Source organism: Diabrotica virgifera, chromosome 1 (genome assembly GCF_917563875.1).
Source record: "Diabrotica virgifera virgifera chromosome 1, PGI_DIABVI_V3a".
Taxonomy (NCBI): Eukaryota; Metazoa; Arthropoda; class Insecta; order Coleoptera; family Chrysomelidae; genus Diabrotica; species Diabrotica virgifera.
Genome location: NC_065443.1, coordinates 246,404,012 through 246,417,574, shown reverse-complemented (window position 1 = coordinate 246,417,574; position 13,563 = coordinate 246,404,012). Strand labels below are relative to the sequence as shown.

Below are 13,563 nucleotides of genomic sequence, written 5' to 3'. Positions count from 1 at the left end.
ATTGCCAACATCCAAAACAGATAGGCACTACAATAATCAGAACCATTTTCAAATGTTCGCAAAATTAGAAACCCATTATTTTCATGTTTTAAGCCTTTCACTGCAGAGAGCGTGATATCACGTCCTCAGAGTGTTTCATAAAATGTGGACCGCACAACATAGCGTCCCATGTAAATGTGACTTCAAATATAAACTAGATGATCCACAGTTTTGGAATGACACAAAACTAACTTTGCACATGTAGAAAGGTCTATTTTATCAAAGTGAATCGTCCGTTGTAAAACTGGTTGTCTATGTTCGTAAATAAATCATATTTGAATATACCTACAAAAATGTTTCCGCACAGGTCTACACTCCTATATTATTATTACTGCAGTGAAAGGGTTAAAGTGAGTTACCCAGTGTAGTCTACTATTGAGGCATACTCAACTATAATATATTATAGCTGTCTTACAAAAATACAGAAAATAAAACAAATTATCCTTTATTGCAACATATAAAATTAAAATACAGCAGTTTCTAAGCCTCTAACTTCTTTTGGGTTATTAACTTCATCTTCAATACTAATCTGATTAATTCTTAAATAGGTCTGAGGAATTCTATAGAAGTGAATTCTCATATACTGTTTCCTCCTCTTCTTTCGGAAATGTGTTTTAGTGTGTGATAAAGTTTTTTCTATAACAGTGGCTTCTACTTTTACTAACCCTTTTTCTACAATCGGTCTTCCTATTAGGGTAAAATCGGCAGATCCAGCTAACAATACCTTGTCTAGAGTTATTTTGTCTCCAACGTCTGGTGGCCAGTAACCTTCTATCACTATAACATCTCCATCCGTTATCTTGAACTGCTTGCCAGCTACGTGAACTACTGCAAAGAGCCTTCCGTGAGATTTGTTTGTTACTAAATTATTAACTTTACTTATGATTTCTTTTGTAACACTTTTTTCCTCATCTTTGTTTACTACTTCATAAGGAGTTGGTTTGTTCGAATAATGTACGGAGGAAACTAGTGATACGGCGGGTATGTTTTTAAAAACTATATTCCTGTTTGTTAACTGTGAAAATCTAATAACTTGAGAACAGGCTCGTTTCAAAAATAGAGCCATTTTCAAAAATTTGTGAATAAAAAGATTGAAATAATTTAGGTTATATTTTTGTTTCTTCTTCTTCTCTTCATTTGAATGGCCTTAGCTGCCAGGGCTATCCGGCCAGGATCCGTGAATATAGACTTGAATATTCAAGAGCCGTACCTGAGGTACATCTGGGCTTAAGCTCATAGCTCCTGAATCTGAAATATTAAGAGATAAAAAAAAAACTTTGTAATTGTTTATAAGTTCCATAACTAAAGTTCTACTCTTAATGGTCTAGTTCTAGTACTACCACGCAAAACCGCACTAAGCACAAAGCACATGCATTGCAAGCAAGCATAAAGTCATAAAGTTTTTAAGCAAGCTACACACGAGTCATTGTTGATGTTAAAAACTTTTGCACTGCGATTAATGTCTTTGAGTTTAAATTTTTAAACAACACATCAGTTAATGTCGGATCACCTTCTAGTTCCCTTCTAAGCAACTGGGACTCTCTTTGGAACCTAGTACATTCCAATAAAACATGTTGTAAAGTTCCTACACTGCCACATAAACACTGGTTTGAATTCACTACCTTCAATCTAAATAAATGTACAGGAACACTACAATGTCCACTTCTCATACGACACATTTGTGTGATTATACCTCTCCCCAGGTTGGGAAATTTTGTAAACCATGCCTTTTTATATGGAACTGTAACTTGTGAGCAATAAGTAATTCCTTTTGCCTGTCCTATTTGTTGGAATCGATTTTCCCAACCGATCCATAGGTTTTCTTTATATTTAATTTGAAAATCTTTAAAGGAGGCCTTTGGTTCTTCACTAATGGGCAGCTTTCTTCCAAGATTCGCAAGATGGTCAGCTCTATCATTCCCAATAATTCCAGTGTGACTTGGAATCCATGCAAATTTAATTTCTCTATGTTGTTCATCAAATTCACATAGTTTTTGTTTTAGTTGGAGAGTTTGTGAGTCTATTGCCGCCTTGTAGCTTGATCTTGTGATTTTTTCTAGAGCACTCTTAGAATCACTACAGATGAGGCACTTTGTAAAATTATTCTGTTGCATTAACTCTAATGCTTTTTTAATGGCAAATACTTCTGCTGAGCAAATTGAATTAGCGGAGGGTAATCTTGCTGTTAACTGTGTTCTCTCGTTAAGGTATATCCCAATACCTACATTACCTTGTTTATCTTTGGATCCATCTGTGAAAATAAGTTTATATTCTGACCAGTTATTGAGGTACCATTCCATAAACTTGGTTTGGTTATTTGCTTCTTTGCCCATATTGACAGTTTCATAAGCCATAGGAGAAATCTGAATATTAAGTGGAAAGGAGTGACAAGGAAATAAGGAGCTATGTGCTACCTCATGAATTTCATGTAAAGTATTCTGGTAAGCAGCCAGTATTGGTGGGAAATATTTTCTTCTCCAAAAACTAAAGTAACCCAGAAAGACATTGTGAAATTGCTCAATTGAGGCATATATTGGGTTGTCATAGGCTACTACTTTTAAAATGAATTTAGATGCTAGCCATATTCTTCTGAGATCTAACGGTGTTTCTCCACACTCTGACAAAATTATATGAACTGGAGAAGACCTCATAAATCCCCCCACCACTCTAAGAGCTCTATACTGAACCTTATCCAATTTTGCAAGTAGAGAACGTGCACAACCTCCCAGAAAAATGGATCCATAGTCAAGATGTGATCTAATGTATGCCTTATATAGAGTGAGTAAAGTTGCAGGATGTGCTCCCCACCAAGTTCGACACAAACAACGAATAATATTGACTCCACTGGAAGCCCTCAATGCCATCTTTTCAATTTGACTTCTCCAAGAAAGGGAACTATCTATAATAACTCCCAAATGAGAAACTTCTTGTTTCCAATCTAAACGTGTGTTATTCACTGATATTAGTAAATTCGGAATATTATTCCTATTTCTATCAAAAAAAATTGCTTGACTCTTGCTAGATGACAGACACATTCCCATATCATGAAGTTTATTAGAAATACTTTCTACTGTACCATTCAATTTTTCCACAACATCCACCCAGCTGTTGCCGGAGCAATAGATGGCAACATCGTCTGCATACTGAGTAATTAGAACATCCTCTGGCACACAAAATGAAATTATATTGATGACAATATTAAATAGTACTGGACTCAAAGGGGAACCCTGAGGAAGGCCCACATTGGTAGTTCTTGGTCCTAGCAGATTTAAGGAAATAGGATCACGAACAGACACCAAACGATTAGTCAATAAATGTTTAACCAATTCAATAAGTAACCATGGCAAATTGAGATCTCCCAAAGCGTCCAATAATTGGATGATTGACACTTTATCATATGCAGAAGAAATGTCTAACATAACAGCAGCTGCTGGTTTCCTTTTTGAGATATTCATTGAGATTTCATTGACCAGATGAATTATGTTTTCAGACACCCCTCTACCTTTACGAAAGCCAGTCTGGAAAGGCGATAGGATCATAAAATGTTCTACATACCAATCTAACCTTATTTTTATCATGTTCTCTAAAAGTTTACTAACACACGATGATAAAACGATTGGTCTCCAGCCCGAAAGACAATTTATATTTTTATTGGGTTTGGGAATTAAACACACTGTTTGTGATTTCCATTGAGTGGGAATATGCATTCCCTCCTTTAAACATAAATTGAAAAAATTTAACAGGAACTTGATTGCTGACTCTGGAAGATGTTGCAACATAGAAAATGTTATACCATCCTGGCCCGGCACAGTATCCTTTCGTTCAACCAAAACCAATGAAAGTTCGTTTAAAGTGAAGAGTTCACACTCGATAGTATTAGATTTCACTGGGTGAGACGCAATGTCCTCAAATACAGGTGGAGTCAATGAACAAAGCATTTCCTCCCCTAACGATGAATTACTAGGAGTTCTAACTGAGGCTTTAGTGAAAGCCTTATGGAAACTTCTCACTTTTCTCCACATTACTGATATTGGAGTATCAGGTGAAATTGTGGAACAAAACACAACAAATGATTTTTTCTTTTTGGATTTAAGTTCTTTTTTACAATGTGCCCTAATTTTTTTAAAATTAATGAAGTTTTCTAAAGAAGGTACCTGTTTGAACTTCTTGACTGCCTCCCTCTTTGATTTAATTAAAACTGAACACTCTTCATCCCACCAAGGTAATTGTGGTTTATGGAATCTAACACGCTTTTTCTTAGGGATGAACCTGTTTGCTGCGTCTAATATTAGGTTTTGAAAATCTGTGTAAGACTCATTAGGGATGTTGTTAATGTTAGACTCAATATATTGGTTGAATTGTTCCCAATTGGCTTTTTTCACATTAAAGATACTGCGATCTTGAAGAGGGTCATTTCCTTGGGGACTATTTCTATCCTGCCCGTAACACACTACAAAAGGAAAGTGATCACTTGCTCCTATCTCTGGAAAAACTTCCCAGAGGCAGTCCACAGCCAAACCTGGAGATGCTATAGCTACGTCAGGGACACTGTTTGAGTCAGGCGGTGAGATTCTTGTCGCCTCACCCGTATTGAGAAAACACAAGTTATCCTCCTCCAAAAGATCTGCAAGATGATTGCCGTTCGGATTGTTAGATGATGAACCCCATAAAGAATGTTGGCAATTCAAGTCACCTATGAAGAAAAACGGTTTATCACACATTTGAACCAATTCTCTAAAGATCTCCTTACGAAAACGAACATCTGGTGTCTTATACGATCCTATAATAAAAATTTTTTCAAATTTGATAATGATAGCCTGCCATTTTTCAGGCAAGTGAATATGTGAAATGTCTATCCTATCAGCTGCCAGAGACTGATGAATAAGTACTGTTCCACCGTTGCTAAAGTCTACCCGTTATTAGCCGGCCGGAGAAGTTCGGAAGAAATAATACGATATTTCCTTCACCTGAGCTTTATTTTAAGAACTTTACTTTACTTATACAAAAAATACAACAACTGAAAACGTGAACAACAAACATTTCTGTCTTGGAAAAAGAGATTGACTTTTTAGGTTATATTAGTCTTCTTCTTTTTTACATAATGCTTCACAGGTGATCCGCGGCGCGAAATCAATCCGAATTTGATTTTCTAACATTCTCCCACCTGAGAAACGGATCAACCATGAAACATTTCTCATTAAAACTAGAAAATAAATTTACAAATTACAAGTAACGAGCTGGCTTCTTAGTAACACGTCCACTACGCGTAATTTTCGCATCGGGTACTCTGCTTTTAGATATCACTCCCGAACGCGTTTCATCTTGATGAACTTCAAATTGCTGAGACTGGTTGTCATCTAAGTTCTCAACATCAGGAAAATCTATGGAATCACCCTCACGTTCCAAGAGAAACAGTCGCTGCACTGGTCGTAGAAGTTCACCTCGCGACGTTTTGACTCTTACTAAACGTGTACTTCCATCTTTACCGGGTAAAAGTTCCATGACCCTTCCAATAGGCCACTCAATACGCTTAGCATTGTCGTTCTCTACTAAAACAATATCTCCCATCTTTACGCTCAAATTTATTCCTTTGTGATACCTAAGTTTTAGTTGACCAAGATATTCTAGTCTAAACCTTGCACGTAATTGTTCGCGTAGACGTTGTGTGTTTCGAGCACTACGCGAGTGTGAAGTATTGTCTATCAAATCACAGTCTGGCATTTCACATCCCGCTAAGTCACGCAGAAACATGGCCGGAGACATAGCTATCAAATCGTTCGGGTCATTAGAAATGTAAGTTATTGGTCGAGAATTCACCACTGCCTCACAATCGCAAATTAATGTTAAAAGTTCTTCATAGTGAAGACTTGAGTGTCCCAATACTCGACGTAATAAGTTCTTTACTATACCAATAAGTCTTTCAAAAAAACCGCCCCACCACGACGCACTAGGGGGATTAAACTTCCATTTTATACGTTGCGTTGATGAATCCCGCGCGATTAAGTCCCAGTCTATATTATCGAATGCATTTTCCGCACCGCGGAAATTCGTACCATTATCACTATAAAGTATTTTAGGCCGGCCCCGTCTAGCAACGAACCGACGTAGAACTTGCAAAAAGGCCATTGTAGAGAGCGACAAAGTAAGCTCCATATGCACCGCTCGATAAACTGCACACGTGAACAAGCATATCCACGCTTTTTCACCACTTTTGAGGTATAGTGGACCGGCAAAGTCAACACCTGTGATTTCGAAGGGGACAGCATCTCTTACTCTATCCTCTGGCAACGGAGGTGTTTGTACAACGTAGGGCTTAGAATCAAACCTTTTACAAATTGAACATTTTTTAATAACAGACTTAACAGTGCGTCGGCCACCTAGCAACCAATAATTTTCACGCAGCTGGGCTAATAAACTTTGGGTTCCTATATGACATAAACTTCTATGCTTATCCATAATGAGAGCATGAACAGCGCTATGCTTGGCAGGTAAGACAACTGGAAATCTATAATCTAAGGTATCTTCTCTATTGGCTATTCTTGATTTCAGACGTATTACCCCCCTTTTGTCATAAAATGGATGAAGACATTTTATCTTCTCATCGTTCAACCCTTTAAAACTTTCTTGTTGAATTATCTTGAAAATAAACTCTTCGCCTTTGCTCAATTCTTCTACAGTTAATTCACCTTTCATTTTTTGATCTGAATGCTTTAAATTGTAAGCTAGTCTGAAAATATATGCTATCATACGAATAGTTTTGGTAAATTTACTAAAGTAAGATAAGTGCCAAAAATCAACGGGATTTTCATTAACAAGGGTTGTTACCACTTTCTTCTTATATTCTTTAGCAATTTCTTCTTCATTTACCTCCAAAACTTGAGTCGGCCAATTTTCTTTGGGTTGGTATAACCATCTAGGTCCCTTCCACCATTTTGACTCAAAAAGTGTTTTAGGACCACAACCACGAGATGGTAGATCTGCCGGATTCAGCGCACCTGGAAGATGGTGCCACTGATCCGTAGAACTTAATTCTCTTATTTCACGAACCCTATTCCAAACAAATGGACCCCACTCATCTTGCCTTTGAATCCAGGAAATGACAGTTGAAGAATCACTCCAAAAATATTTCTCATAACAATCTCCACTGAAGTTTTCTTCTACCTGACTATAAAGCCTAGCTGCAATAGTTGCACCCATTAACTCTAGACGTGGAATGGTTAGCTTTCTTAACGGCGCAACTCTGGACTTCGCAGCTAGCAGGTGTACTGAAACCTTGTCGCCTCTTTTAATTCTACAAAAAACCACAGCTGCATATGCAAGCTGACTAGCATCACAAAAGGTATGAATGCTAGTTTCTTCTGAAGCAGTTCCAAATGATATCCAACGAGGAATCTCAATGTTAAAGAGGTATGGTAACTCAGCAACCCAATGTTTAAACCTATCCGAGACTTCATCACTAACAGGATCATCCCAGGGTGTTTGTTTCTCCCATAACTGCTGTAACAACAATTTAGGTATCAAAGTGGTTGGAGCAGTAAAACCTATGGGATCAAATATTTTTTGTGCCATGGAAAGAAGTTTTCTTTTTGTCACAATGGAAAGATCTGGTTCCAAAGAATCGCTGTTAATTTTCAAAACGTCTCCTTTGGTGAACCACTTAAGACCCAGAACCATTACATAAAAATTATCACTGTCGGAGTTTCCAGAAAACTCCCACCCTCGTAAATCAAACTGCGCATCAGACATTGCAGAAACCGCTTCCCTAATAAAAGTGTTTAAACTCTCTCGGTTGGTCATGCTACAAATGCAATTATCTACGTAGAAGCTTTTGGCTAAACGCTCAATGGTTTCCTGTGAATATTTAGCATTAGGTAAAGAACAATTTTCGAGGCATTTCGACAGGTTGTAATCAATGGTAGCCCCAAGTAAGAACGGACTACAATTCACACCAAAGACTACTGTTTTGTGTCTTAATACAATTTCTTCACCGTTATCATTGAGCCATAAAAACTTTAAAAATTCGCTATCATTTTTATTGACACTTATTTGCAAAAAAGCCTTCTTAATATCAGAGACAACTCCAATTTCAAATTTACGAAATTTAAGAAGCAAAAGTGGAATACTTTCAATCAGATTTGGTCCCTTTTAAAGGCACTGATTAAGTGAAGGTTTATTTTTCTCTCTAGCTGAGGCGTCAAACACTGGCCTCACAGCGGTCGTAGATCCCTCCTTTAACACAGGTCGATGGGGTAAAAAATGTCCAGTGGTGGAGTCACTATTTGTTTTTTCTATTATTTTCAAATTTTCCCATTCCTGAAATACTTCATTATAACGAGAAAAGAGATTATCTCTTTTGAGCTTGGACACGACCGAATGTAAACGACGTTTTGCCACATTAAAATTAGCTGGTAATGACGGATGCCCTTCCAGCCAAGGAAGTCCAACCTCGTATCTGCCTTCTTGGTTTATGATTACAGTTTGTAAAAATAACTCCTTCGCTGCCAATGCCAATTGCTCCTTGGACTTCTTCTCACTAGGCTCCTGAATCCCCAAAACATCCAACTCCCACAGTTCAGTAATGGATGGATTAACAAATAAACTTAAACAAGTCATATTAGCTTGTGACACTGGGCTTGCATTTGCAGATTTCCCCATTATTGTCCATCCAAAGTATGTTTCAACAGCTACAAGTCCACTAGGTAATATATGACGCCTCCCTGTATAAAAAATATCAGCAACATTTAACCCCAATAAAAGTTCAATCGGACCACTACCTTCCGTATCAGATAATTCAATATTTAAAGACTTTAATTCCTGAGTCCATGGACCATAAATAGCTGAAGGTATTTCATTGCAAATATACGACTGATCTAAAACTTCCATATTATAAGTGTAGTCTCCATGACTTGCTAAAACATCATAACAAAAGTGTGTACTATTTGATTCAGTACCTCCAAAAAGACAATGAACGATTTTTTCCCTTCGTTTGGCTTCCAAACCCAAAGCTGAAGCTACAGACTTCAAAAGATACGACCTCTGTGAACCACTGTCAATTAAGGCTCTCACAACACAAGTACCATTAGGACCCTTTAGATTAACTCGAACAGTTTGCATAAAAACATGAGTGTGAGTAAAATTACTTAAAGTTTGGTCCTTTGGAGTATTATCAACATTTTGTTTATCTGTCAGATCAGGAAATTTTCTGGTAGAAAGGTTAGGACACATAAGTGGAACATGGGATTTGCTGCATAAAATACATCTTAAACGTGTGCGACATTTCCTCGCCTGATGACCCCCCTTCAAACAAAAGAAACATGCCTTATGTTTAGACAAACAATTTTTCTTTTCTTCTAGATTCATTTTCTGTGCCTTAAAACAAGAAGTGCTCTCATGTGCTCCATCACAAAACAAACATTTGACAACATCTGTACTATTTAACAAACCAGCAGCAGTGTAAAATAAAGGTTCCCTCTTGACATTGCGTTTACGAACATGTTCGCTATCAGATTTCAAATTTAAGTTACTAAAATTCTGTGCTAAACCAAAACCATCGCTAGCTAAAGATATTTTTTGTTCATTTTCTACCTCAGATCTCAAAAAACTCATAAGGTTGACTAGTTTCAATTCCAAAGTTGTGTCTTTATTCATATTAGAATTCAAAGAAAGATTTGATCCTAAATTACGATCAGCCGAGCTTGCTGTATTGCAAAAACTAGATCTCTGCCAAATTCTCAAAATATCCTGTGGCAAACAGGATTCAATCAATGGATACAATATTGCGGCATATTTATCCGAGGTTATCCCTAAAGTATCTAAAGCTCTCAACTGTGTTTCAATGCTGTCATATAACAGAGATAATTCTAACTTTTGAGTAGCCATAGAGTTTTCTAAAACTAACTTAAGTAACTCTCTAACATAAATTTCTATCTGAAGATCTTCCCTGCCAAACCTAGCCTGCATGCACTCTATAATCTTTTGATAATTATCAGCTACCATAGGAAAACTTGTAACAAGTTGTCGAGCCCTACTGCCTTCAACAGTTGCTTGTATCAAATATTCTATTTTATCACATTTATCTATGAATGAATCATCATGAATCTTTTTGAACTGTGACCAAAAAGGTAGCCATCCCTTTATATTTCCATCATAACGCTTAAACTGAATAGAGGGCAACTTAAATCTACGCTTACCTTTTAATTCTTCTTCTGAACTTACTGAGTTACCAGAGTCATCAACCACTTTCACTTCATTACGAGCATTTACCAGCCTTTTAAATAACATGTGTAACTCTGTAAACCTCATTTTGTATCCATCGCAGTCTTCCATCTCAGCAAGAAGGTTCTCTTCAGTGGCTTCAACCAACATTTCACTATAAAGTCATTGTCTGCTACCTGTAGTTCAGTATACTTCAATTCAAAACACGTCCAATCTGTTTCAATTGCATCAAAATCGGGCTCACTTCTTTTAAACAAAGAGTACAAACGATTGCCCGCTTTTGTAAAACTTGTTCTCAGCACTTTTCTATGCTTCTTTTTTGCTTCAATCTCAGCCATTTAAATCTTTAATTTGTTGCCCCTTGGCTGACTGTATTTCTCTCGACTTCACTAAACTGTTTTTTTTTCTCGTAAATCAATAATTATGTACGTAAAATACCAACAAAAGTTCCAACAAACTCACGTGTCCTCTGTCACGGTCGCCAAAAATGTTCCACCGTTGCTAAAGTCTACCCGTTATTAGCCGGCCGGAGAAGTTCGGAAGAAATAATACGATATTTCCTTCACCTGAGCTTTATTTTAAGAACTTTACTTTACTTATACAAAAAATACAACAACTGAAAACGTGAACAACAAACATTTCTGTCTTGGAAAAAGAGATTGACTTTTTAGGTTATATTAGTCTTCTTCTTTTTTACATAATGCTTCACAGGTGATCCGCGGCGCGAAATCAATCCGAATTTGGTTTTCTAACAAGTACAGCTATTCCACCCCATCCATCAATCCTATCATCCCTATAGCAGTAAAAATTGGGAATATGCAAGTGCTGTGAAAATTTCAGATGTGTTTCATTTAGAAGAATGATATTAACATCGTATTCGTTAAGAAACACCATTAGATCTTGCTTATTGTTAAAGAAACCATTAATATTCCAATGCAAAATATTAAATATCATAACTATATATATATATATATATATATATATAATTTGTTACTATTATTATTTTTTTTTTATTTTTAATATAAAAAATAATATATTATATTATCTGTAAGAAATAAATGAAAATTCAGTCAACACTACTTTTACTAAAATTAGATGTATTATGTGACTCATCAAAACCTGCAAAATCCATATTATTATCAGAGGTTAAATCAACGTTTTTTGAAAATACACTATCCTGAGAATGTACACGATTGCTTGTTAATGAGAGTGCAAAACTTGGGCCTTGTGATCCCGTATACTTTTGTGAATCATTTAATTTGTTTAAAATCGGTAATCTAGGTAAATTTCTGCTTAGATCCTCATTTAATAGAGCTTTATGCGCCTCTTTGTCATAACTAATGTCTTTAAGAATTACTTTATTTTTCCTTTTAACTGGGACCACATGACTTTGACTCTGGAAATGGGGAGTGGAGGATGGGGATTTTTGAAGTGCTTGAGTAAATGCTCTGGGTGAGCTGGATAGTAAAGAAGGAAAATCCCTACTTCTCCTCTGAAACATTCTCGAATTCTCTGGCTTTTCCTTAATTGGGGGAAACAGCTTGGCAGCTTCAAAAAAGGTGAGATCTTGGAAGACCATTACTTCATTTATCTTTTTCTGTCTTTCGAATTCTTTGCAAATTTTATTTGTGGCAAGGTGATCAAGATCGCAGTATAGGCATTTTGGTACAGAAACTGTGCAGCTTTGTACTGTATGTTCATCGGAACATTTCGGGCATCTTGCTTTTCCCCTGCACTGTCTTTGTGAGTGCCCAAATCTTAGGCATTTGAAGCATTGCTGTACAGGAGGGATGTATGGATCTACTGTTACCAAGTTTGAATATATGATTATTTCTTTAGGGGGAGTTCTTACGTCAAAGAGTAGTTGTACAGTTCCTGTTGGAATGTATGTAACGGTCCCACTGCTATCTAAAACTCTTCTGTTAAGTCTTCTGGCCGATATAATTTTCACGTTTTTTTGTAATTTACTGTCGTTAACTATGTTTTCCATTGAAATATTTATACTTACATCTCTAATAATACCCCTTGATGTTAGCATTTTTTGAGGTATATAAGCAAGAAATCCTTTCTCAAGGATTTCTGTACTATTTAGTACCATATTTGCCTGTTTGGAGGTGTTAAAAATTACTCCAATTCTATTCATGCCTTTTCTACTAATTTCTTTAATTCCAGTCGTACCCATTGTATGAAATACTTTCCCAATATCCATAGGATGGATATTTCCTGCTTTTCCCTTGTCACTCTCTATCATAATAAGGAATGGGCCGAAGTCAGTGTCCTTGTATTCAACTTTTCTTCTACTAATATTTTCAATCCTAGATGATAAGTTATTAACTTCTGTTAACATGATCTGATCGTTTTGGAATTTATTTTTTAAAGCACAGAGTTCTTTTTCTATTAAATTAATGTTATTTTTATGTCTCGGGGCTAGCATGTGTATGGAATTTAAAAAATTTTGCGAGTTCAATGAAAGCAAAGCATAGATCCCGCCCCCTTTGTCAGGGGGGCCGGGAGAGTTAGTGTCCATCTCCTAAGCCAGCCTCTACTCTACTATACTACTGCTACTATGATTATATAAAGGCAAAACTTACAGAAAAGTCCTTAGTATTTCTAATTCACTACTAACGTATTATCCCGTTTTAACTTTTAAATTAACTACTAAATTAATGTTCAAACACTAACTAACTATATCTACAGTATAATTACTTAATTTATAACAATTTTAAAACGATGATTTAAGATTTTTCTAAAAAATAAAACTTGACGTCTATCCTTCCGGATAAATCGTTATATTTTTGATTTTTGTTAAATGTCAATCTGTAATGTCAATGTCACGAAAATCAGTGTTGCCCACCAAAAATATTAAGAGGTTCTTTGTTGAATCGGAATAAAAGTACGATTATGGCCGATTGATCAGAAGCGGACTTACAGTATTCTTAGGGATATTTTGGGACACAGAAGGTTTCTATTTGTGTAAAAAAATTGAGAGATAGAGATACTTAAATACACATACACCGGATCAGGATCAGATTGATGTAGATTGATGTATCTTGAGCACAGTCTTGAGTAATTTATGCTGTTTGTTATTTATATGATATTATGCTTTGTTTATGTTTGAGAACATAATATGAGAGAACAGATGAAGATGTCGTTTGATTAAAGATGCCGATTTAGTGAATTGAGGATATTATTAGAACTATATAAATATTTAAATAATATAAATAATATATAATAATAATATAGTAATAATATATACAACGAAAACTTTTGGAAAACATTAACTACTTATCCACTTCACTTTCTTTAACA

The 13,563-nt window shown here is 36.0% G+C and overlaps 2 protein-coding genes across 2 annotated transcripts; both read right to left on the bottom strand.

The window, feature by feature from the left end:
* Nucleotides 1-468: 468 nt before the first annotated feature.
* Nucleotides 469-12,962, bottom strand: LOC114346534 (39S ribosomal protein L21, mitochondrial). The gene is made up of 2 exons (XM_050641977.1): nt 12,846-12,962; nt 469-1,287 (listed from the first exon to the last, which is right to left on the bottom strand). Exon 2 carries the CDS (start codon nt 1,103-1,105, stop codon nt 503-505), a length of 603 nt encoding a protein of 200 aa, XP_050497934.1. The 5' UTR covers nt 1,106-1,287; nt 12,846-12,962; the 3' UTR covers nt 469-502.
* LOC126893265 (uncharacterized) lies at nt 8,185-10,404 on the bottom strand. Its single transcript, XM_050663276.1, has one exon. It carries the CDS (start codon nt 10,402-10,404, stop codon nt 8,185-8,187), a length of 2,220 nt encoding a protein of 739 aa, XP_050519233.1.
* Nucleotides 12,963-13,563: the final 601 nt, after the last annotated feature.